This window comes from Lissotriton helveticus, chromosome 11, assembly GCF_964261635.1.
Source record: "Lissotriton helveticus chromosome 11, aLisHel1.1, whole genome shotgun sequence".
Classification (NCBI taxonomy): domain Eukaryota; kingdom Metazoa; phylum Chordata; class Amphibia; order Caudata; family Salamandridae; genus Lissotriton; species Lissotriton helveticus.
Genome location: NC_136072.1, coordinates 1101720147 through 1101745849, shown reverse-complemented (window position 1 = coordinate 1101745849; position 25703 = coordinate 1101720147). Strand labels below are relative to the sequence as shown.

General features: G+C 46.3%; 1 protein-coding gene across 4 annotated transcripts in view; it reads right to left on the bottom strand.

The window, feature by feature from the left end:
* Positions 1–4928: 4928 nt before the first annotated feature.
* The window catches only part of SMPD4 (sphingomyelin phosphodiesterase 4), a 641449-nt gene continuing 620674 nt past the window's right edge, over positions 4929–25703 (bottom strand). For all 4 annotated transcript variants that reach the window (XM_078667774.1, XM_078667777.1, XM_078667775.1 and 1 more), the window contains 2 exons: positions 20448–20576; positions 4929–8148 (listed from right to left, as the gene is read on the bottom strand). In XM_078667774.1, coding sequence (XP_078523900.1) covers positions 7834–8148; positions 20448–20576 — 444 coding nt within the window. In that variant the 3' untranslated portion in view covers positions 4929–7833. The remainder of the gene's footprint in view (positions 8149–20447; positions 20577–25703) is intronic.

The window sequence follows — 25703 nt, the reverse complement described above, 5'->3', positions numbered from 1 at the left end:
CGTTCTCAACAGGGGCTAAGAGATCTAGCCAGTGTTTTCTCTATTAACAGAAGATACCCAGTGCCACTTAAGGAAGCAGCCAGCATTCGTATTATGGCAGGTATTGCTGGCTGAGCTTGTTCCTCCGGACGTTCAATGATTGTGCTGGATGCTTTACAACCTGGGAGACACCCTGACATTCCAACTACCCCTAAAGGGGCAACGTGTCCTGGCACAGAACCCAGGACCCCACTCCACCATGCATGTTGCATTACCACACGGCAGTGTTGTTGTTAGTGAGAAACTATGCCAGCTTCCCACACCAGCCCAATGCCCTGCAACTTCAACAAACTGATATGGAGCAGGGTTTCTTCTGAAGACCGGAGTCCTCTGATCGCTACCTCTCCCAGATGATCTCCCCTACCCAACAGTGAAGCAGCCATCACCACACTCAGCTGTGGGTGGGGAAAGGGAAAGGGAGAGAAGACTGTTGCTGGTTGAGTTGCAGTCGAGCAGCCACTACTGCAGATCTTGTGCCATCTCCTCTGAGACCTGATTGACAACTACCAGGTTTCTACGTAGCTGGGCCCAGTGAGACTTCAAATCCCACTGCAGAGCCTGCATAGGCCACCTGGTGAAGTGGACAAGCAAGAAGCAGGCAGCATGCAGCTAACAGTTCAAGAAGCCTCAGAGCAGCTCTCACTGAGATCTAGGACTGGGATTGAAACATCTGGTTCATAGTCTAGATGTGCTGGACTCATGGTGACAGAGGAAATGCCCTGAAGGCACGGTGTCCAAGACAACTCCTACAAAAGGAAGTCTGCAGAGACAGGCATGACTTGTCCAGATTGCCCAGACCTCCAGTGGGTTGATGTGGAGTCCGGACACCGCCTGAGATCTCTGCTTTCCACTTCTCCCAGATGGCCGCCCCATCCCAGGAGTGACGCATCTGCCACTACCGTCATATTTAATTAGGGAAGGGAGAAGGGTATGCTGCTGAGCCAATCGCGGTTTGTTAACCACCCCTGCAGATTTTTTGAAGTTCCCACTGAGATCTGGACCACGTTGGAGGGATTCCCCTGATGCTGCGCCCACTGGAACGTCAGGTCTCACTGGTGAGCCACATATGCCAGTAGGAATGTGTTACACGCAGGATGCAGGAGGCCATGAGGTCCAGCAGTCTCAGTCATTCTCACCGAAACCCGGGATAGAGGTTGAAACATCAGTATCATAGCTTCAATATCTTGGATTCGCTGTTCAGGAGGATAAGCCAAAAACTGCACTGTGTCCAGAACAGCCCAGATACAAGGGAGCATCTGAGAGGGAGTCAGGTGTGACTACAACACTTTGATAGTGAACCCCGGTCAGTCCAGGAGATCCACTGTATTCTGGAGGTGGGAGACGACTCTCTGGGGAAAGCCCACCTTCAACAGCCAGTTGTCGAGATAGGGGAAGGCTGGTACCCCTTATCACCGTAGATGAGCTGCAAACATCGCCATCCACTTGGGAAACTCCCAAGGGGGCACTGGCAAGGCCAAAAGGGAGCATGGCAAACAAAGTGCTTGTGGCCTAACATGAACCGCAGATAACATCTGCGGGAAGGCAGGACGGGGGAAGTGAAAATATGCATCCTGCAAATCCAGCGCTTCCATCCAGTCTCCTAGGTCCAGCGCAGACAGGAATTTCTCTTTATTGGGAAAGCATTTGAGAGTGCAAGTCAAGGATAGAACAAATGCCTCTGTCCTTCTTGGGCATCAGAAAGTAGCGGGAATAACAATCCCAAACTACTTCTGGCATCAGCACACTCTCTATAGCTCCATTGGCCGAAAGAGCCACCACTTCCTGGCAGAGTAAGGGGAGATGGTCCTCTGTCAGCCTGTCATAAGCAGGTGGTATGGGTGGAAGGGCAGTCACAAAGGGGAGGGAGTATCCCCGTCTAACAATCAGGAGAACCCAATGGTCTGATCATATTGACTGCTAGTGATGAAGGTAATGGCGTATTCTGCTTTCCACTGCGTTCCCATGATGGAGAACTAAAGAGGTTTGTAGGCTGCGGCTGCCAGAGTGTGATGAACTGGCCCGGCCTATGGCTGCACGACCCACGGGATCAGTGCGTACCGCATCCTTTGCCACACAGAGGCTGGAAAGGTTGTGTGCCGTGGTGGCTGGAGGGGGGGATAAGAATACAGCTATAAGCCCCTTCCATGGCCCCGAAAGGCAGATTGGAGTTGGTAGGGGGCCATGGAAAAGCCCAAGGACCTGACTGAACCTGGCGTGTCCTTGAAGCTCACGAGCACCAGGTCAAAGGGCATGTGCATAAGCAAAGCTTGGACAGCCCTGTAATGCTAGTCGCCCTCAGCCAGGGGTGGCGCCATAACAACACTAACAAAGAATCTGCTTTGCGTAGGGAGTCAATAGTGTCCAGTCCAAATCAGATTGTGAACTTGGCAGCATTCTTCCTCTCTGCCATAGCATGGGAGAGTATGGCCTTGGCCTCCTTTAGGACCATAGTGCACCGGCACAACTGAATCCTACAGTGTCTGGGAGTAACAGCCCAAAAGGCATGCAGTGTTCAGGGACCGCAGTGCCAGGCTGGTGGAAGAAAACATTTTCTTGCCTCTTGGATTCCCCTCCGGAGTGGAGGTAGGGAATGCGGCAGGATTTACATGGGAAGAGGAGACTTGGACCACCAAGCTCTTTGGGTAGGGTGTTGTGCGTGAGGAAACTGGGGACTCCTGGGGTGGGGCGATGGCAGCGGCATTTGTCCTGTTCACAGGAGCCCCTGTGCAGGGTTTGGACCAGGTCCCAAGCAGGGCGTCCGTCACAACTTCATTAAAATTAAGTAGAGGTTTGGAGGGAGTCACATCTGGCTGAAGTACCTCTGTCAAGATGTTAGTCTTGACTGCTACTGAGGGCAGGCTAAGGTCCAGGACCTCAGCTGCCCTTCTCACCACAATAGCAAAAGATGTTCCCTCTTTAAAGCCACGGTACGAGGAAATACCAAAACAGTATCTGGGGAGGTGTTCAGTCATGGCGTCCGCCAATTCCTCACATCAGTCCATGTTAGGGTCTAGTGGCTGCTTTTTTATTCTGGGTCCAGTGGCCACACCCAATCTTCCCCAAGTCCTAGCCCCTAGGAATAGGGCTCAGGTTCTGGCCTGGAGGGCATGGTTCCTGTCAGCGCCATATGACGCTCCTCCAGCTCCTTGCTTGAGTCAGGGATGAGAATGAGGATGGTGCCGCCGAGAGCATGGACATTAGGGGCAGAACCTCCGGCTGAGAACTAGTAGGGGCCCCTACCAAACTTGTGGGGCCCTAAGGCTTGCCAACAGGGTTGGGCAGCCCAAATATGAGGTGCATGGCCTCATAAAATTCGTGAAGTTGGGGGTGGGGGGTTCATTCGCTCCAGCTCCTGGATACTCAGGGAGGTGCAGAGCCAGACCAGGCACAGGCTCTACCATGGAGCCAGGCCTCGAATGACGACACTCCCTTGTTTTGTCGGATGACTTTGACCAACGTGGCAAAGTTCAAGACCTCTTCGCATCCTTGAAATTTCTTTTTTGTGTCGCTTATCAGAAGACTGCAGTGTGTGCCGAGGATTTAGGGCTCCGTGATCGATTCCATGACCTTCCTCTCCACCGGGATCAAGACCATCAACTCGTCGAGCGGAAAGGAGCTTCAGGGACTGCTCCCTCAAGGCCTTGGGGTGCATGATGCGGAAGTCAACGCAGGTCTTCGCGTACTTTGCACCAGAGGCAAAGAAGTTACGGGTCCGTCACAGACATCTGTTGGTGACAGGCGCTGCAGGGCTTGATGCTGGCTTTCTTAACTGATGTACCTGTCACACCAGGAAAAAATTGCCCAAAAAAACTTTGACAAAAAAGAGTCAGCCAAACATTTACTGGAGGTAGCTCTCTCTCGATCTGCGCTGACTGGTGTGGAAAGACAAGAACTGATGTCAGCGCGCTGGGGTGGTGCCTATAAAGGCACTGCGCACATCACATCCAGCATGGACGACACTACGTAGAGCTGAATGACGCCACCAACCACCGTGCAGGGGTACTGCTCACGAAAAATGTCCGGATCCATTCTGAAGCCTGGGAATAATTCTAAGGTAAGAAATCTACGGCTAGAAGTCACTATCAGATTTAAAATACACCGTGCTGATCGAAGCTTGGACCACCCAAATCTCAAGCTTGGACCACCCAACTCTCCGGAATATGATGCAGTGTTAAATATGTTTTTTTTTTATACAGAATCAGGCAGCTGTTCACAAGTGGGCAAGGGCGAGGTGTAGCTCAGGTGCCCATCAAAGTGTAAAGTTAGGGCTTTTGTTGATTGGGATGCAGAAGCACTGCTATGAAAAGTTTCTGGATCCAGTCTGCTGGCTGGGGAATATTCAAAAGGTGAGAAATCTTATCTTTGGTTAGAAGTATCCATCAGAACATGGCTTTATGTTGACATGGAGACTTATGATGAAATAATGCGTCATGACATTTATATTCTTATTGTGGCTGGTTATCCTGTAGACAGTCCCTCCACAGTTTAACAGTATTTCTAACAGTAAACCCCATCAATGAAAACACTGTCTCTTACTACAGAAAATTAAGAGATCTTACACCTGGGAGAAATTGACTTTGCACTGAACCACGTTTACTGTAGGACAATAATCATACAATTTAGGACCGAGATAGTAATAGAATCTGAAAGCTGCTAGTTAAGCCCAACAAGAAATCAAGATGTCGGAAACTAAAGGTTTCAATATGAGTGCTCGGGACTAGGTATGATCTTTGGTTAGAGTGCTCAGGATTGCCACTCTCCAGCGCATTGGACGTGTTTCCTTCAGCTTTCTACTGGGTACTAGAGTGATTTGCTCCTCAATGCAATCATGTTGATAGAATCCAATAATTCATATTTCAATATTGTCTATGCTTAAACACACAAGTCACTTTAAAAACATCTGTGTTAGTTTATTTACAAGATTCAAAGTAACTCTTTGCTCAGAGTTTACCAAGTTCTTTGACTTGCAGGCAGTAAAAAAAGACACTTGAAATAGTAGAGACAAAAAAAACATGTATGCAAACAAGCAAACTTACAATTAACTGTTATATATTTGAAAACCATGAGACAACTTTGTTGTTTTGGATCACATGTAATTGCAACAAGAATTGTTTTTATAAAACAGCATAAAGATTGATACAACAGACACTTTGAAAGTACAGAAATACAGAGCAGTATGTAGTCCGAAATAGAGAGTTTAAAGCTGCATTTAAGGCTTTGAAGTTCAAGCACAAATGGCTGAGAAATGTACCAGAGGGAACAAATAGGAAATAACCAACTGTCCACCTAGGCAGTCCCTCCCAGCCTACATAGCAGACCGTAATTAAAAGAGGAGCATCAAATATTTACAGAAAGCATGGGTCCGGCCCGCTCACTCCACCAGGGAATTTACAGGTAGTCAAAAGCTCCTGAAGCAATTAGGCTTATATACAACTCTCCGTTATTGGGGATACAGTGGCAATGTTCTGGAATTTCATGTTGTGACAAACAAATACATTCTTTAAGTCGATGTTTGGGCTAAGGCCAGTTGAATCAACTGGACTAATGTACCAGTTTACAATACATTGTAACAAGAAAGCAAACGACTAGAGCACTTTGTATTACCAGTGACAGTCATCTGGTATCCCTATCAATAACTGTGATAACATACCATTGGAAAGGGGATGGATTTGATCTCCTTCAGTGTTGTTCTGCACAGATCAAAGCACCTTTTGCTGTGCACTCCCACTGCCATGAAGGATTTCATTAATTGTTGAACTTTTTAGGAGACGGATCAAGCTACCAGAAACAGACAATGTTTAATATATTTCTAAGTAGGGTAAACAGATCAACAAGGACAGATGTCAGTTAGGTGCCACAGCCAAGTGCTCTATCTCTGTTGGTGCATCAGTGTCATGGATCTCCCGCCTACACTGGAAATCTTTCCTAAAAGTAAAAGGTAATTAAATAAAAAACAAACACATCACTGAACACAAATCTCTCTCCACGACCAATGATATGAAGTAGTCTCATGAACTGCGTAAGAAGTTTGTCAAGTTCTGTTTTAGTAATTGCAGTTTTGCTTATACCACCATAAACACAGGACTAAGCAATATAACAAACTAAATAACAAGACTGGATTATCTAATTGCATCTGACGAATCAAAATAAGATTTTTTAAATGTGTGTTCAAATGCGATTCCCTAACTCCTTGCATCTCTACGAGTACTTATTTAGTTTGCTTCTCACAAGGAAGCAGGCACAAGGCAACAATGTTTGCTGAGGCAGCCAACTGACAGGATGACAAAGTGCATCTTTAAACTCCAAAAATTAAATAAGGAAAAAAGGAATTTGAATTGAACACCAATCCTCCCATCAGGCTTGCATCCAATGGTGTACATCTGAGATGAAAATGAACCTCGGTCTCCATTCAGAATGTGCAGACCCATCTCCCCAAGGAAGGCACAGCTCCATATCCATAGAGACAGTGCAGCTCCACCACTTGGTGAAGTTGCAATTCATGTATAAGAGCTGCAACAATCCTTAACCCCAATATTTTTCCTCATCTCGCCTTAATTTCCTAAATCTAATTTTCAACTAGGTGCTTTATGCAATACGACTTGGCAAAAATGTAACTGAAGAATGCCGTCATGTTGCCATCAGCATTTTATTCCAGACACATAACTTAAGATATTCTAATGGGAGATGGTTCAGTTTACTCCTGTGTTCCATCACAGCAATCACCCCACAGTGAAGCTTTAAGGAGCTGTACTGAAATTATGTTCACTGCACCTTCACATGTTTGCATCACTTCCCGCAATTATTTTAAAAAAGATCACTTCATGTACCAATGAAAGTATAGTGCACTTCGGCAGATAAGAAAGTTATTTCCTGTACAACGGCTAGCCTACTATTTCTTCAAAGCTATCAAGCTGCTGGCAGTTTTCTGAATTTTTGACAGCAAACACCCCAAAGTAAGTTGGTGACTTACTTTCATCAATGCCAAAATAACAGACTATGCAGCTATTGTTACTCATTGCTCTTAGGATACAACCAGATGTCTTGCGGAAAACCGAGATTTGATGAACCTAAAGACAGGCAGGGAGATATATAAAACAAGCACACTCTTCGAAACCCAATTACATGAGCACGAATCAGAAAAGCCATTTTAAAAAGTAGTCCTGCCCAACAGTAATATCAGTCTAAAAGAAAAAAGCAGACAAGGTGAAGGTCTACAAACCTTGATTTAAACATCTACAGTAGAAGTTCATATTCAGCACTTTACGAATGCAGACGTTCCCTGAGAGAGCAATACCACCAATGTAGATACAGATGACGTGTAGCCCAGCATGTTTTAACCCCTTGACCGCAGCGCAAATTCCGCCGCGGTGCTGGGGAACTAATGTAGCAATAAAATACTGCACATCTGCTGCGGGTAGCAGAAAAATTATATTTTAGCATGGCTCGCCAACTCTACAGGGTCCTGGTTTCTCTGAATTACTTTTGCCATAAAGATAATTGTAATGACATCACCACAGTATTTCCCTGCATTGAATGCTCATACCTTATAATGCAGAGAGTTATTGTGTCTGTTTTGCTTTCATAAGCCATTCAGATATAGAGTCTGAATAGAATATCTCCGTACAGATTTAGTAAACTAAACAGTGGCAATTTTCCAAACACATCCATGATAGTGTCATGTACAAAAATACTTTAGGAAGAATATTGAAATGTTTCATATCAATTTATCTTTTTCATATAAAATAATTTTACAGTGCACATCAGCTATCACAAGTGTAAAAGCAAGTCTGTCTGTCAATGCTGATGGGGCTTCGGGCTGACAGTAAGCAGAGTCATTATGGTCGCATAGATGAGATAGCAGAGCAGAAGGATTAAGGCACAGATTACAGGACCGATGGAGAAAAAAGAAGCAACCATGAAGAGGAGGAGTATTGAGAGCAAAGTCCGATAGCTGGCCAGAAATCTCAGTCGGATGCGGGGACTCTGCGTGTCAGTCATCCGGCTCGTTGCAGGACTATACTCTGCTGGCATGGGGATGGTCAGATGGAAGCGGCAGAACCGTCCGACAAAGTTGTCCTGGGAGCACAATGCATCCATTCTGTCTGCAAACTACATAAAAACACAAAAAGTCACAACAATGGCATCTACAGGAAAACCCACATTGAAGGTGGCTACTGTCTGAAGTAGCTCATTTGGGAGTTGCATTTCTTGTGTTATGTACTCTTTATTGATTTTCACGGGATAGAAACATATCACTTTGGACCATCGGTAGTCAAATACACATCTGATTTATGAGTAGGACAGTGTTTTCCCCCCCCACAAATGTTTTTATTAACAACTTAGATTATACTGAGCAACGATGAACAGTGGAGCTCACATCATGGTGCTGGTATGTGCATATAGCCAACAGATTACACATTAGACGTTCAGCAAACAGGATCCACATGCAGTACATACGATTATAAGAATGACCCACTGACACATCGAAAGATTGAAAGGGGGAGAATAAGGAGAGAGCAATACAACATTTTGAAAGCTCAGCAAACAATGAAGTTCACAATATGACATGCAAGGTCCACATGTCTACTTGTTCCAGTTGCAACAGAAAATCACTGTATTGTCCGGTGTGTGTGGATGGCACTGCATGGTGGTGTTGGAGGGCCGATCCTTAGGGGGTCAGGCGTGCCATGAGCAAGGGACTGAGTGAGTCTCCAAAGAAGAGCTGTGGGAGCAGGCAGACGCGCATTGGAGGGAAGCTACGCTTAAGTTATATAGGAGTGGAGCTGGGGCGAAGCCATGGGGGGTGTGAAAATTATTTGGGACGTCGAATATCGTCCAATACTTTATTAACAAGCATTGAAAATGCAATAGGTCTCGCCTTTGATTACATTAAAGCCATTTGCTTTGGTATACAATACAATTAGCAAAGCAAATGGATTAAACTTAATCAAAGGCGAGACTCTATTGCATTTTCAATGCTTGTTTTTTTTAAAATTTGCGGCCTTGCATTTCTATCCACCCCTCCTTCCACTCTCCCTCCCTCTTGCTACACGACGAGACCGAGACCCTGGCACAGCTTTGCAACAGAGGCCCTCGGCAACAGGCAGCAATGCAGCTAGACTCTGCAGCCAGGGCCTACAAACAACAGGCAAACATGGACACGAAGAAACGCCATAATACAAATATATAAATCTCACCTTAGAGCTCTTATGGGTAACCATTTGCACGGCTCCTGACAAATACCAGATCATTGCTCTTTGGTTGTTAAACGATTGACAGTTATTACCCATATGGTTTTGAAGAGCAGGAAAGCCTTGGCTGCTCCTGTCACAGCGCAATCCCCATACAGGGCAACAACGCCAATGCTCATTTGGTCTCTCATTCAGTGGTGTTTTTCTTCTCAGTCTCAAACTTAACTTTGCCATACATGCAGAAGCATACGTGTTAACTTAGCCTCATTTGGAAGATGTTGTCCCTTTTCAGTGATTTATGTCATCCTAAAATGCAACGAGTCTAAAGACTTCAATATGGGTAACCGTATTTGCAAACCTGCAACACCTTCCTAAAAAGCTTTAGTCCCCAGTATGTGCAAACAGGTTGACGTGAATGCACTGGTCCCGTGATGCAAAAAGACAACAAAAAAAAAACAGGCCTTCGTCCCATTCACTCCAGACAAAGAGTACCTTCGCACCTCTGCATTATCTTCCTAGAGCATAACCATCAGAGGTAATTTGTTCCAAAATAAAACACAGTGACTGCTAATTAAAACCCTCAAATTAGAAGTGTGCACAATGCAGCTCCTGGGATTGGACATAAGCACAACTGATTTAAATATGCCTCAAGTTGTAACACGTAGAACAATGATGTGAACTGAAGCCAGTTCACAAGAGAAGCAACATTCCAGTTTTCACTCGCACAGCCAAACGCCCTTTGTGCCAGCTGTTAAAAAGTTTTACAACTTGCAGCCTGCTCCTTTCATGGTGGTTTGAACCAATCCAGTCTTCCACCCAACAGCCCTGTCTGTACTGCAACCCTCATTGCAGGGCTCAAGCAAGCATTTGCAATGCAATAGGTCTCGCTTGTATGAGAGTTTGAGCTATTGGCACTGTAAATGACAATGTTTTTTATTTATGTGTTGTTTCTAGAACAGATAAATAAAAGGCATCGTCATTGACAATGCCAATAGCTTAAACTCTCGCAAATACGAGACCTATTGCATGGCAAATGCCACGACATGTGCTATAAATTTCTTTGCAAAGGGTTAAGACAGAGTGTGTCTTGCCTGCAACAGTAGGCAGGACAAAATTTGTTGAGAAAATAGTGCTCAGAGGCTGTAATTAAAACCTACTTTTTAATTTCTAATTAACAACACACGTAACAGGGGGTGGCGCCATGGGAGTTACAAAATGAGACACTGTGGTACTAAGGAAGGACTACTAAGCCTTTTGAACAGTCACAGTTTACAGTGAACAGTGACACAAGCCAATGAAAAATATGGGTGGAGAGTGGACGGAGCGCTGCCCAGGCTCGACTTAAAAAAAGATACAAACCCAATGAACTCTAGAAGTGTGTAAATGCCCCAACGCAAATGGGTTATTTTAAAGTATCGACTTGCTCAATATGCCATAGCACTATTTAACAGTTCACCAGCAAACGAAACATCATGGAACAAGGGTCCGAGACCCATTTGGTTTCCCACTGAATCATTTCTCTGGAAGGCTTTAACACTTGGAAAAATATGAAATGCCTTCAGCAGTCAATGATGTCCAAGCAAAAAAGATATACAAGTCCCCAGCCCCCATGTATCCCCACTGTCCCCTGTACAACGCTTCGTTGCTAGCCTGTGGAGCCTGTGCTTTAGAAATATTAAAATATACACACATAGGATACATGGTTATGAAATGTGCACTGGTTTCATGACACACTCGCAATAGAAAACACCTGACAGCACAACAAGGATCCAGAGTCACAAATATTTTTAAAAAAAAAGCTTATAAACACACCATTCCTTCAAGCTATTATTCACCTGAGCCTGAAATAAGATATAAAACTGCCCATTTAAACAGGGGTCTGGTACATAGGCTGATCTGTCCTGGTGCCCCGACGCTGCACACAGAATCCCTTTTACTGCGCCCGACCCTAATCTATTGGAAGATGGTAATGAGGTACACTTATTTGCGGGTGTCTTATGCACCCGATGTCCCTTTCTACGGTCTGCTCACATCTTCAAGCACACTGATGACACATAGGATGAGCCAGTGGGAACAGGCGGGAGTAGCAACAGTGGGGATCTTGTTTATGGAGAACATATTAATGACCCTACTGATTTTGTGCACACTCAGTAATTACCTGAAACAATATTTTTTTTACTCATGCAAGTATCCTCCGTTTTGTATGTAAACACAGGGTTCCAGATGGTAAAGAACCCAAGACACATGAAATACTCCAAGTACTCCACACTATGGGGTATTATAGGCACTTAATAAAATCGCTCTACAGGGTACTCCAGGATCCACCCGCGGCCCTAAAATCTAAATGGGAGGCCGACCTTGCCAGGGAGCTCTCAGATAAAGACTAGGCCAGTCTGTTGGAAAACCCTAAATAAGTCCCACTTAATTCAAGGTTTAAATTCATTCAGTTCACTATCTTACATAGAGCTTATTTAACCCCATATAAAATTAGAAAAATGTTTCATACAGCTGCCTCGATGTGTCCAAGATGTCATGCTCCAGATGCTGACCTCATGCACATAATATGGTCCTGCCCTTCCTTGTTCGGCTATTGGGGAGAAATCTCAGTGGCACTGGTGGACGTGACTGGCCTCAACTGCTGGAATGCGCCAGACCTGTGTATATTGGGGCTGCACTCGCAGCCACTTAGTACAAGTAGTACTTTGTACAAGTACAAGTGTACTAAGGTGGTGACGCACTTCTCGGGACTAGCATTGTTATTAGCGAAAGGACTGATGACACGGCGATGGTAAGCCCCTTCAGCCCCAAGGGTAGATGGATGGCATGAGGAAGTGCTGCATTAGGGACAGACTGAAAGTGAGCCTTAGGACAAGAAGAATATATAGAATATAGAGCCCTCTGGAAATAACCCATATCGAGGGAATAGGATTTGTTAGTGGAGAGGTTTAAGACACTGGATGGGATAGCCGAGGTGCGAAGGCCCGGGCTGGTCCTCAGGTGGCCTTGGTGCCAGAGTTGACTTCATACGCTGCCAATTCTTCCGAGAGGTGACCCTCCCAGTACCTTGGAACTGACTATGCCTGTATAACAGGTATCCGTTTTATGACACAGCAAGGGAGCGAGACAAGATACAAAAGAGGAAAGAAGGACCAAGAGAAAAGAGCAAGGATTAAACAAGCATTGAAAATGCAATAGGTCTCGCAATAGAATAGTTACAAATTTTTCGTTTTGCAAATGGATGAGTGGTGTTGCGTGGATGAGTGGCGTTGCTTGGATGAGTGGCGTTGCGTGGATGAGTGGCGTGTGTGAGTGGCGTTGCGTGTGTGAGTGGCGTTGCGTGTGTGAGTGGCGTTGCGTGTGTGAGTGGCGTTGCGTGTGTGAGTGGCGTTGCGTGTGTGAGTGGCGTAGCGTGTGTGAGTGGCGTAGCGTGTGTGAGTGGCGTAGCGTGTGTGAGTGGCGTAGCGTGTGTGAGTGGCGTTGCGTGTGTGAGTGGCGTTGCGTGTGTGAGTGGCGTTGCGTGTGTGAGTGGCGTTGCGTGTGTGAGTGGCGTTGCGTGTGTGAGTGGCGTTGCGTGGATAAGTGGGGTTGGAATGCAATAGGTCTCGCATTAGAAAAGTTCTAGTTATTGGTCTTGTAAATGACATAATTTATTTATTTTTGCGTTGTTAAAATAGCTATATTGATGGCTTTGTCATTTACAAAGCCAATAGTTATAACATTTGCAAATGTGACACCTATAGCATTTGGAATGCAACATGTTTTGTATTTACGTGACTTATATGGCAGCTCTTGTCGTTATGCTACATCTCTAGATAGTTTTATCTTCCGCAAATGTGACACCTATTGTAACACAATATGTGTTGTGAGGGTGAGTGAGGGTGAAGGGTTGAGGGTGAGGTGTTGAGGGTGAGGGGTTGAGGGTGAGTGAGGGTGAGGGTGAGTGAGGGTGAGGGGTTGAGGGTGAGTGAGGGTGAGGCTGAGGTGTTGAGGGTGAGGAGTTGAGGGTGAGTGAGGGTGAGGGTGAGTGAGTGTGAGGGGTTGAGGGTGAGTGAGGGTGAGGGTGAGTGAGGGGTTGAGGGTGAGTGAGGGTGAGGGTGAGTGAGGGTGAGGCTGAGGGGTTGAGGGTAAGTGAGGGTGAGTGAGGGTGAGTGAGGTGTTGAGGGTGAACGGTTGAGGGTGAGTGAGGGTGAGGGTGAGGTGTTGAGGGTGAGTGAGGGTTTGGCGTTGAGAGTGAGTGAGGGTGAGGCGTTGAGGGTGAGTGAGGGTGATTGAGGGTGAGGGTGAGTGTGGGTGAGGGTGAGTGAGGGTGAGTGAGGGTGAGTGAGGGTGAGGCTGAGTGAGGGTGAGTGAGAGTGAGGGTGAGGCTGAGTGAGGGTGAGTGAGGGGTTGAGGGTGAGTGAGGGTGAGGGGTTGAGGGTGAGTGAGGGTGAGGGGTTGAGGCTGAGTGAGGGTGAGGGTGATTGAGGGTAAGGTGTTGAGGCTGAGTGAGGGTGAGAGTGAGGGGTTGAGGGTGAGTGAGGGTGAGGTGTTGAGGGTGAGTGAGGGTGAGGGTGAGTGTGGGTGAGGGTGAGTGAGGGTGAGTGAGGGTGAGTGAGGGTGACTGAGGGTGGGGGTGACTGAGGGTGAGTGAGTGTGAGTGAGGGTGAGTGAGGGTGAGGGGTTGAGGGTGGTTGAGGGGTTGAGGGTGAGTGAGGGTGAAGGGTTGAGGGTGAGAGGGTGAAGGTGAGGGTGAGTGAGGCTGAGGGTGAGGGGTTGAGGGTGAGTGAGGGTGAGGGTGATTGAGGGTGAGGGGTTGAGGGTGAGTGAGGGTGAGGGTGAGTGAGGGTGAGGGTCATGTGGAGAAGCGTGGCTCAGTGGTTAGAGGCGGCAGACCTGGAAGCTGAGATCAGCTGTGGACCAGGGTTCGATTCCCGGCCTCGGCAGGTCTCGGGCTCAAAAATTCCACGGACTCGGTAATTCTCGTTCCGGTGCCTACTCAACTCACGGGGTCACACTCTGCAACTCTGGGCAATAGCTTGCTTAATCTCCACTACGGCCCCTCGCGGCGGGATGCCTGGCTTTCACCTTGTGGACACCCTGCTGGGGTATCTCACAGGGGAATACCAGGACGGGTTCCCTAAGCAAGCGCCGAGATGCCTACGGGTAGTCGTGCGCTATACAAGAGCGTAATCATCATCATCATCATCATCATCATTGAGGGCGAGTGAGGTTGAGGGGTTGAGGGTGAGTGAGGGTGAGTGAGGGTGAGTGAGAGTGAGGGTGAGTGAGGTGTTGAGGGTGAGGGGGAGGCTGAGGGGATGAGGGTGAGTGAGGGTGAGGGGTTGAGGGAGGGTGAGGCTGAGTGAGGGTGAGGGTGAGTGAGGGTGAGGGGTTGAGGGTGAGTGAGGGTGAGGGTGAGTGAGGGTGAGTGAGGGTGAGTGAGGGTGGGTGAGGGTGGGTGAGGGTGAGTGAGGGTTAGGGTGAGGGGTTGAGGGTGAGTGAGGGTGATTGAGGGTGAGGGGTTGAGGGTGAGTGAGGGTGAGGGTGAGTGAGGGTGATTGAGGGCGAGTGAGGGTGAGGGTGAGGGGTTGAGGGTGAGTGAGGGTGACTGAGGGTGAGTGAGGGTGAGTGAGTGTGAGTGAGGGTGGGGGTGAGTGAGGGTGAGTGAGTGTGAGTGAGGGTGAGTGAGGGTGAGGTGTTGAGGGTGGTTGAGGGGTTGAGGGTGAGTGAGGGTGAGGGGTTGAGGCTGAGTGAGGGTGAGGGGTTGAGGGTGAGTGATGGTGAGGGTGAGTGAGGGTGAGTGAGGGTGAGTGAGGGTGAGTGAGGGTGATTGAGGGTGAGTGAGGGTGAGGGTGAGTGAGGGTTAGGGTGAGGGGTTGAGGGTGAGTGAGGGTGATTGAGGGTGAGGGGTTGAGGGTGAGTGAGGGTGAGGGTGATTGAGGGCGAGTGAGGGTGAGGGGTTGAGGGTGAGTGAGGGTGACTGAGGGTGAGTGAGGGTGAGTGAGGGTGAGTGAGGGTGGGGGTGAGTGAGGGTGAGTGAGGGTGAGGTGTTGAGGGTGGTTGAGGGTGAGTGAGGGTGAGGGGTTGAGGCTGAGTGAGGGTGAGGGGTTGAGGGTGAGTGAGGGTGAGGGGTTGAGGGTGAGTGATGGTGAGGGTGAGTGAGGGTGAGGGTGATTGAGGGTGAGTGAGGGTGAGGGTGAGTGAGGGTGAGGGGTTGAGGGTGAGTGAGGGTGAGGGTGATTGAGGGTGAGTGAGGGTGAGTGAGGGTGAGGGTGAGTGAGGGTGGGGGTGAGTGAGGGTGAGTGAGTGTGAGTGAGGGTGAGTGAGGGTGAGGTGTTGAGGGTGGTTGAGGGTGAGTGAGGGTGAGGGGTTGAGGCTGAGTGAGGGTGAGGGGTTGAGGGGGAGTGATGGTGAGGGTGAGTGATGGTGAGGGTGAGTGAGGGTGAGTGAGGGTGAGTGAGGGTGATTGAGGGTGAGTGAGGGTGATTGAGGGTGAGTGAGGGTGAGTGAGGGTGAGTGAGGGTGAGTGAGGGTGAGTGAGGGTGAGGGGGTGAGGGTGAGTGAGGGTGAGGGGGTGAGGGTGAGTGAGGGTGAGGGTGAGGGAGGGTGAGGGTGAGGGAGGGTGAGGGTGAGGGAGGGTGAGTGAGGGCAAGGGTGAGTGAGGGAGGGTGTGATGCGAAAGCACAACATCTGAATCCCTGAGCTTGTGTTTGAATAGAAGATTGGAATACATTCTGAATGGCGTGCACTGTTAAAGCTTACCAACGGCCGGTGCCATGCTCTGCTAATAAGAATTAAGCTGCAAAAGCGCCTCACTCATGAGCCTGCACACTTCATTTCAAAGCAATATAAAGATGACTTGTTCCCGAGAATGTTTTATGGCTGCCTCGTTGTCGCTCTTGTACTCATCCGACCTTATTAATGTGTCTGGTATTAACAAAATAATTTTCTTTTTGCCGATCTTGCTTTATTGCTTTCCAAATTTAGAAAAAAAAAAAGAAACGATAACGAGCTGGCAAACAGGCTAACACACTCGTCAAGCCAAGTTGTTTTTATTGCTCATCACAAAGGAATCAAAATGCGCTCCGAGCACTTTCAATGCAGGTTTCCGTGATTGCCCGAGACAGCGTTTGCCCAACAATGTCACAGAGGTCAGCCGAGAAATAAAATATGATATGCTTTTTTCAAGAAAGCACAACATCTGAATGCAGTGTCCGCGGTGTAAGAAGAGCCCTGGGGGAGGGAGCGAAAGGGATGCACTTGCAGAACAAAGGCAGACCTTCTGCTAATTGACTGAAAAATTAGCCCGGCCCCCTGTGGGAAGCACGCAGGCCAGCAGCAGATGGAGACACTTCGGACACTGTTGCAAGCCAGGCTCCCCACAACCTGCTGTGAAGCTGCCCGCAATTAAGGGTCACAACACTTTCTTGTTTAACAGAACACAAGCAAGATGAGAAAAATAACAAGCATTGACCGCCAGTACCACTCATTTTTAGCCAGCAGCCCTTTTGTCATCAGACTTTCACCTTGAGCAGGAAAGAGGAAATCATTAAATAGAACAAGGGAGGAGAGAAGGAAAGGTGACAGAGAACTGCTGGAGGAGCAAAGAGGAGAAAAGAAATGCACACGGCGGGCAGGGGAGGGGGCGGAGCGGGGAGAGCGGCATGTAGGTGTGAAGAAGCCGGGGCCTTTGAAGTGAAGCTAAGCTTCACTTCAAAAGGTGTCGGAGGAATGCGGCTGAGGGAACAGACGGCGATTGCGGCTGAGGGAACTGATGTGCACGCGCTTTTAAGCTCAATGCACATGCGCATTGAGCTTAAAAGTCACGGGCACTGCAAGGAATCGCCACGATTCCTTGCAACTTGGTTAAAGACTGTTTAAGCCGCAATAGGCTCGCAAGCTCGATGCGCATGCGCATCGACAGGCGAGACCTAAAAATACCTGCAAGAATTAAAGTAGCCGGGGGCGTTACCCCCCATCCCCACAAAACTTGCTTCTGAGCAATATTTTTTGCCCCAGCACTTGTTTTACCAAATCATATGCATGTGCCCTCTAATACTTGGAGGGTGGGTTCGTCTAAGATAAAGAATAGATAATACCAGCCGCAGAGGTTCGAGTTCGACTCCGTTGCAACTTTTGACCTTCCAAATTCTGACGTAGCATTCCGCCCGGGCGTTTGTAAGTGCATGGGTTTATTACCTGCATATCAACTGATGGGCACGTGTTGGCCAGCATTGCAAGTTACATGCGACTTCTGTGCAATTTACATTAATATGAAGCACCTGAACGCTCTGCACGAAGCACCAGGTGATCGTCTTTCACAACTGAACTACAATGTGGACGAGCATGTGTTTTATTTCAATTGCGACTGGATTTGGGTGGCTGGGACTTTCTTTTAACGTGATTGGGGTTCTTGAGATCCAATATATTGGTTTATGTTTTAATTGCATTTGTATAGTGTTTACTACCCCTAGCGAGGCGCTGAAGTTCACGTATTATGTCATAGCATTTTGAGTAAATAAACGGGACTTTGCAGACCCGTACACGCTGGCAGACTCAACAGAGAGGCTGCAGCAGTGGATGGGCAGAGCTCCGTGCATGGGTGTCTAACGAGAGGCTGATGATTCCTCAGAGAGACCACAGAGACCAGGGCTGCGTCGGCAGAGAGGCCAAGCAGGCTGCTTATAACAAGGGGTGTTTAGAGAGAAGCTGACCTCTGCGGTGGGAGCTGGGCTGAGACCCCCGGTTCTATTCGGACACAAGCCGACCCATCAGGCATCAGTGGGGGTGACAAGAGGCCACCTGGATAAGAAGCTGATGGAAGTATCCCCACGTACCTGTCCCAATCGCCCGCGGACTCTCAGCAGCCTCCAGCTCGTGTGCTTGGTGCCAAGCACACTTCACGGGACAGAGCCGGTGGGAGGCGCGATGAGTATATGCAGAGAATGAACAGGGGCGCAGGCATACCGTGCAAACTGCACCATTACAATGAGGAAAAGAGCGTGCATATGGACAGACGGCACGCAGCAGTCTGCTTCAGGGTACTGAGCCCTACTCTGCAGCGTCCACGGCACCCGTTCACCGAACATACATAGGACATGACTGCATCAAGGGCTCGGCATTGCTGCGCACCTTTATACAACAAATATACAAAAAAGTGCACAGGAACCTTCAAGATTTTAAAAAGTTGTTTACGTGGTCGATGGTGGGCATACGGCACATTTTCTGTACGCGCTCACAATGACAAAGAAAGAGTGCGTCCCAGCTAATGAAGGAGACTGTGTAATGCCGCAAGTGAGAGACCCAATCCCAGTGGGCGGGGCCAAAAGTAGACAAGGCGGCAACAAGGAGGGACTAAGACGCCTCCTTTTCAATCAAAAGCCAGCGTTTTGCATGGAAGACGACGCTGGCCAATTAAAAAGATGGGCGGGGCTTCAACTCCGCCTCCGAGAGCTTTGGAATCTGTATTGATTCCAAGAAGCTCTCGAATGCCGAGAGCAGCACATGCACTGCTTTCGACAGCCGAGACCTAAAAAGGAGAGTGTGTGTTACGTTATGAGTTCAAGGTGAGCGTTTATCAGTCTTATACTCAACTGCCTCTGCATTGCTTAAAGAAAATATATATATCCTATGTGTGATGTAATTTGGGAACATTACAAGTACTTCAATTGTAAAGGCGTTTTTATTAAACTGTGATGCAACACTGTCACACCACCTTTACCACGTCCCTCACTCACCTACCACCCCCTTCCTTCCTATTTTCACTGAGAGCAACAATTGTGTAATGATTGTGAAATTACATGAAGACATTGCAGTTAATGTATGAATAACGATATGTAATCTGAATATATAAGTACTGCATGAATACGGAATAAATGCAATTCTTGAATACTGCATACTACAATTTTATTGTGCTGAATGTACCATGAATAATAACTGTGGTGTGTAAGAATATATTATATACCAATACAGAGCAATTGCAAAATATATATATAAATCAGACCACCCAACTTTGATACCTATATACTGACCCAGGTCCATGAGTTACGAGGGCACACCCCTTTATGACTCATACTTATTAGATCATTAGCATGTTATCCAGAATCATCAACTTATGTCATTCTGTTTTGTGTTTATGTCTAATTTGTTAATATGTATACTTTGAAACTTTTGGGTAATCTTTGAGGCAATAAAATTATGAGATTTGCTCGATAGGATGTTCATTATGTAAAGGCAATTTTGGTATAATGTAATGTTCTGTTTTTTAGAATTCTCATATGAACCTTTTTTAAATTTACAGAACTAACTGGGAAGACAGTAATTGTATTCCTGATGAAGGTGGCTTTATTAGAATGTCCGCCGAAACGCGTTGTACGAAGTCAAGGAGGGATTTATCCTAACTTAATTGGAGAATAATTCTGATGTTTCTGCTGAATTGATTCTCTATGTGTTACCTCCTTTTTTACAAATAGGAATTTTATTGTTTCCTTATTTTAACTGTCTGTCCCTTCTTTTTTAAATTATTGTATTATAAATGAATAAACTGTGCAGGATTTTCTCATAATTTAGTTGTTGTGTACATTGCTTCACAAGTATACTGTCAAGGTATTGTTGGTTTATGTTTATTTGTGTTTGAGAAACTTGTTCCTACACTAAGGTGTCCCAAACGGAATATATTTTTTTGACGAAATTATACTCAACTGCCAACAAGATAGAAGGCCTACGAATACAACCTTTAAACTGAATTGTTCACCTCATGTAGATAATTCAAACAAACTCTTTAAGTAAAGGTCTATAGCTAGGTCAGTCAAATATTTGACATAAGCAATTCTAGGTCTAATAGTGATATGTGACACCCCATATGTTTAACAAAACTTATCAACCGTAGACCAAAATTGTCACACAAACGTATTTAAGATTCATTTCATTTTATTCATTACTGATATTTTCGATTATTACTTTGTTTTGTATTTCTATTTCATCCACATAGTATACATGATACCTCAGAATAGATATCTAAAGATAACAATCATTTGAACATTCATATGTACAAAAATATTAATCATATTAAAAACAACACAAACAAACAGAGACAAGAGAGGGTAGAGGCAAGGCGGTAGATTGGAACTACGCGCGTCTCGGCGTTATAGCCTTCATAAGATAATTCAAACAAACACAGATCACACAAAAGCAGTAGACTTTCAAGATTTCATGTGTATTTTACTCCAAAACACCTACCCTTTCATTTAATGTAGTTGAGAGACGGAACAACAAGCGTAATAGGGTAGCATTTTCAAAGCTTCTGATTGGCTGGAGCTCAGGGTCGCCTTGGTACTGGATATCAAACCGCCTTAAACCATTGATGATCTGGATATCAACATGGATACAATAGTGGTTAATGTTTGGTGTTTGACATTGCAAGTTTTTACCAATTTCTCTGTGGAGTCTGAAAAACATAGGTGGTCATACTGTGTCTGAGGTCTGCTACATTACAGTTGAGAAATAAAGAAGTACAATTCCCAACCCAGCTTAGTCAAAAATAAAACTATTTTATGATTAGAAAGACATAAAGATATAAATATGATGTTGGGGTCAGGAGATAGGCAGCCTTCAGAAGTAAATCAAAAATATCTGTAGGAGAAAGCAGTACAATTATTTTTGGCAAGTACCCACACAGAACAGGTTTAAAGAAGACATTTTTTTCTTCCTTCTAAAACAGTTACATTCACTTGCAGCAGCAAATGTCCTGGTTTTAATCATAGTGGAGGAAAGTCCAGCTCATGAAGACTGTGGCATCTTTGCAGGTGCCCCAAATGTTCATACACTTCCAAGAAATGCTATTTGGATCCCGGAACAAGGCTTCTGCACCCTACCTGCCCTTAGTTTAGGCCCACTGGCCTTTCCTCATGTGGAAACTGCTCTCTGTGTTTCCTTGACCATCCATGCTTCCTCAAACATAGAGGTTTTTTATCCAGGCGAGGAATCATGGTTGGGACTGATGCAGATGCTTGCATTATTTTTACTCCATCTTGCCAAATACAGTCAATGATGGGGATTGATTTTACCTATTTCATAGGTGCCCCCTTAAACTGGTATAGGAAACGGGCAGTTTCTGTAAATGTTATAGGCAACTGAAACCTCTTGAAGGCCTTATCTTCCAGAGAATGGAAAAGAGCAATGTCCGGGGAAGAAGCTGCTTGGGGCATAGTAGCTTTAGATGTGCTTGGTGCAGTTTAGCCATCCCAATCTCCTGGGGGTAGGTGGGAGGAGTTTGGTGGTGGGCTCGAAGGGGGGTTACGGGTGGCTCTCTCAGGAATTCCTAGTTGGGCTCAAGAATTGGTATGCCTCTCTATCAGTGAGGACACATTCTGAAGAGAGAATGCACACCCATTTTTAAAAACTCCTTTTCAACAACTTTATTGGCTCTGAGGCTGAGAATTTTGGCATGCAAACCTCTGTGCGTGCTCTGTACGCGAAAATAATGCTGTTTCATCTATGAGCCAACTTTGGTTCAACAGCTGAGGTGCACAGCCTGTAAAGGAGGCCCCTTGTGGGTCATCCATACCAAAAGCAATCCAATTAATCCTTTTTATACGCAGTTCATTTAACCATCTTATCCAATTTATTCATCAGTTCAACAGGCTGAACACGAGGACATTCATGTTTTATCAATTTTATTGTCACAACAAAAAGAGAGGCAGGGAGAGTAATGGGACACTCTTATACCCCGGTATGAATCAAATAAACAAAGCAAGAGTGTTCCAAGGTAGTAACGAACCACCGGTTTGGAGCAAATCAACGACTTCACTTAAGGCGTTAAAGAAAGCCCTCACTCACCACCTAGTGATGACATGCTTCATCATCGGGCCCCACAAAAGAGACCTAGCGTCTCTTTCGTGTGCTTCAGCGCCAGATCTACTGCAGAGTGGGTTAGTGGGTTAAGGCAGTGTTGTGCAAAAGAAAATTAAGTGGGTGGTGAGAGGTTAAAAAACAAGTCAGTAGTGTATCAAAATTAACTTTATTATTATGATCACTAAGGACTTAAAGGTAAAAATTATGTGTAGGAAATGCGTCCACATTTAATTAAGTGGTAGTTTCCTAGGTCAGTCGACATGTTTCAGCCATGAAACGGTATGAATTTACCTGGCATTCATCAGGACTCAGTGTGAAATAAACCCTGGCGGTATGGGCTCGCTAAGGCCCACCCTTACCTAGGGACGTGAAAGTGAAAAGAATATAGTGAAAAAAGTGCAAAAAAATTAGGAACAAAAGGTTGTCTTCCTAATTACTCCTGGTTTAGGAGGCTTCCGATTTTTGCGGTTTCTGCACCTGTGGGAAAAAGAATTACACGGACAAACATAAAGGACAGAACAAACAATGAGTTACGATGCTGGTCACTTAATGTCAATCCATTGTGCTCCGGTAGGTGGTTTCAAAAGCATCGTGTGGCAGAGTAGCAGTATAGTTAACACCACCTAGGTCCCCAAGTTTATAGAACGCTATAGATGGGTAGTGATGTGTACTATACGTGCTATATAGAGGCAGTGCTATATACAATGGGTTTTGTGCTTAAAAGATGCTATCAAACTAAAAGTCGGCGCGATCACCATCGTGCTAACAAATTAAAAAATTCCTCACTTTTAAGGTGTAAAATGTTCACTCCATGGGTCACGGGGGGGGGTTGGAAGCGTAATTGGCACACCCTGCAATAGGAAAGAGTAAAACAAAACAACAGGGAATTGACACAGGGTCGGTCCCTCGGCATGGAATGGTACTTAGCTTCGTGAAGTGAACAGAAGAGAGGTTACTCCTTTTGTACTCAGGCCCTCGACGCTCGGCACCCGTAGTGTACCTGTAGCGACCCACCGCTGAACCCCGAAGATGTAAGCGCGGGGCAGCGGGAGCGTTAAGTAATCGCGACGCGGCACTGTGCTTCCGGGATGGGCGTGGTTGCACCAGGTAGAGGCTTGGGCGTGGGCCAATCGGGGTTAGCTGATGAAAATGACGCGTGGGTCACAGAGAAGGAGCCCGGTATTCCGGACGTTGCTATGAGCAACCGGCAAAACAAGTATGGTGGATCTATTCTCACTCGGTTGGTTGTAGAGAAAGCGATTTAAGGGTACAGCAATTCTGGTTTTGACTCATGATCGAGGGTAATAGTGTAAAATTAGCCAGAAAGAGGTGGCTGTGAATGTTGCGTGACGAAAATAGTCATGTCGATCAAATTGGACATTGAGGAAAGGTAAGGACGTGGTTATGGGCGCCACAGTCTGATGCTAGCAAATTGACCACTAGGCAGCATAAAAAACATAAAAACTGCCAGTCATTGGCGATCTGTAATAAACACTAGTTAGAATCAGCGAGTACCATGCGGCAGAGGATTGCAGGTATATAAAGAGTTGGTTCACAGATGGTGACAAATGTTGTAAGTAGCAGTAATTCTGGTTAAGTGGAAACAGAGTTCGTGACTAGAGGGTATGGTTAAGCTTTACTTAACCCCTTCAGCGCTAATGACAAGGGTAACTCGTCATGGAGTTTCCATTGATTTCAATGGAAAGTCAATGGGCATGATCGGCATGCCTTAGCATCCAAGTGGTTAAAGACAGAGTTCCATGGGATGTCGTAGTTTAGCCCCAGAATGTGGGTCCCAAGTCTGTAGACCCACCTCTGTTCCTTCTCAAAAAGGCGGTTGTTGATGTTACTGCCACTTCCAATGTGTTCTATTACTGTCCAGTGCATATCATTCGTGGTATGATTGGATTCCAGAAAGTGGTTGCTCATTTTGGTGGTAGATTTTTTGCATCCGACATTGGACCGGTGTTCACAAATTCTCTGCTTGACCTTTCTACTGGTCATACCTACATAACGTAGATTACAAGGACACGTGATGAGATAGACTACGTTTTGTGTGTTGCAGTTTGTATGATCTCGTTGTGTCCATATCCTGCCTGGTTCTAGAGCTAGCGTTTTAGAGTGTGTTGTTAGGTGGCAAACGCTACAATTGGCAGAGGGGTAGTGGCCCACCACCTTTGGAAGACCCCAGGTATCAGTTACTGATCTCAGTGCTTCTTGGATTTTGGGTCTCGGTCGTGTGTGGACTAATGCATCATTTATGCTTCTACCTTTCTTGAAGGAGAAGAGAGGTTTTTCCCAGGTCTTATTGGTGCTGGACAGAATTCGCCAATTTTTATTTATTGACTTTTTCATAAAGTTTGACAGGGTACTATATGTTGTGACACAAGTTAGAGGGATGTCCTGTTGGTTGTGCTCCCTTTCTTCGAGGAGAGCTTCCCTTGGCTGATTGCGAGCTCTTTTATAGCCTTTGGACAGGATTGAAGTAGGGTATCCCCTGGCCTTGAGTTTGGTTGTTAATTCAGCGGATTGTACCTTAAAGTCCTGCAATTCAGAACAGTTCCGCGTCAGCCAGAGGTACTGGCCATAGGGGAGATTCTCTCTCAAGGGACGAGGATGGAAGCTGGTATATTCTAGAAGATTGTTTTTGGCAGTTGGTTTGTGAAAAGTCTTGGTGATAAGTTTGGTTCCAAAGACTTTGATTGTGACGTCCAAGAATGTGGCTTCAGTTTTGCTCGTGGCGTACGTGAATTTCAAATTAGGGTCAAGGGTATTGACCCACGTCAAGAAGGCCTGAAGTTCCTCATCGTTACCATTCCAAAGGACCAGGACGTCGTCGATGTAACGACGCCAGACTTGTATTGATTGAAAGAAGGGACTGTTAGTTGGCAAGATGTATTTAGCCTCAAAATCTGCTACATAAAGGCCCGCTACGCTCGGGGCAAAAGTACTGCCCATAGAGGTACCGGTACACTGGAGGTAAAGGTCACCATCATAGGAGAAGAAATTTTCTTTAAGTGCCAACGTCGCACACTCCAAAATGAAACCCTTAGAGGTTTGATAGTTCCAAGTAACAGAGTCTAAGGCTGCCTCGAGGACCTTGATGGTGTCGTCCTGGGGGATGCTTGTATATAAGCTCTCAATGTCAAGCGTAACTAGGGTGACGGTATTGTCAGCGAAACTCAGGTTCTCAAGTAGTTGTAGAAGGATCTTAGTGTCCTTGAGGTAAGTTGGGGTGCTCTGTACTAACGGTTTCAGGTAATGATCGCAGAAACGCGATAGGGGTTCCAGTAAGGAGCCAATCCCAGAGACGATTGGACGTCCAGGTGGTGGCATCCGATTTTTGTGGGTCTTGGGAAGGGTGTAGAAGTAGGGGATGATGCTATCATTGATGTTGAGGAAATCAGCCTCATTCTTTGAAATGAGTCCATCTTCTTCCGCTCTCCTTACTAGTGTCGTGATCCGTGATCTTAGATCCTCCGTGGGATCTACTGTCAAAGGTTTGTAGTTCTTTTGATCATTAAGAACTAACCGACATGCCTTGTCATAGTCAGTGGTGTTTTGAATGACGAGGCCTCCACCCTTATCCGCGGGTTTTATCGTGATGCTTTGGTCGTTCTGTAAATCTTGCAATGCGTGGTA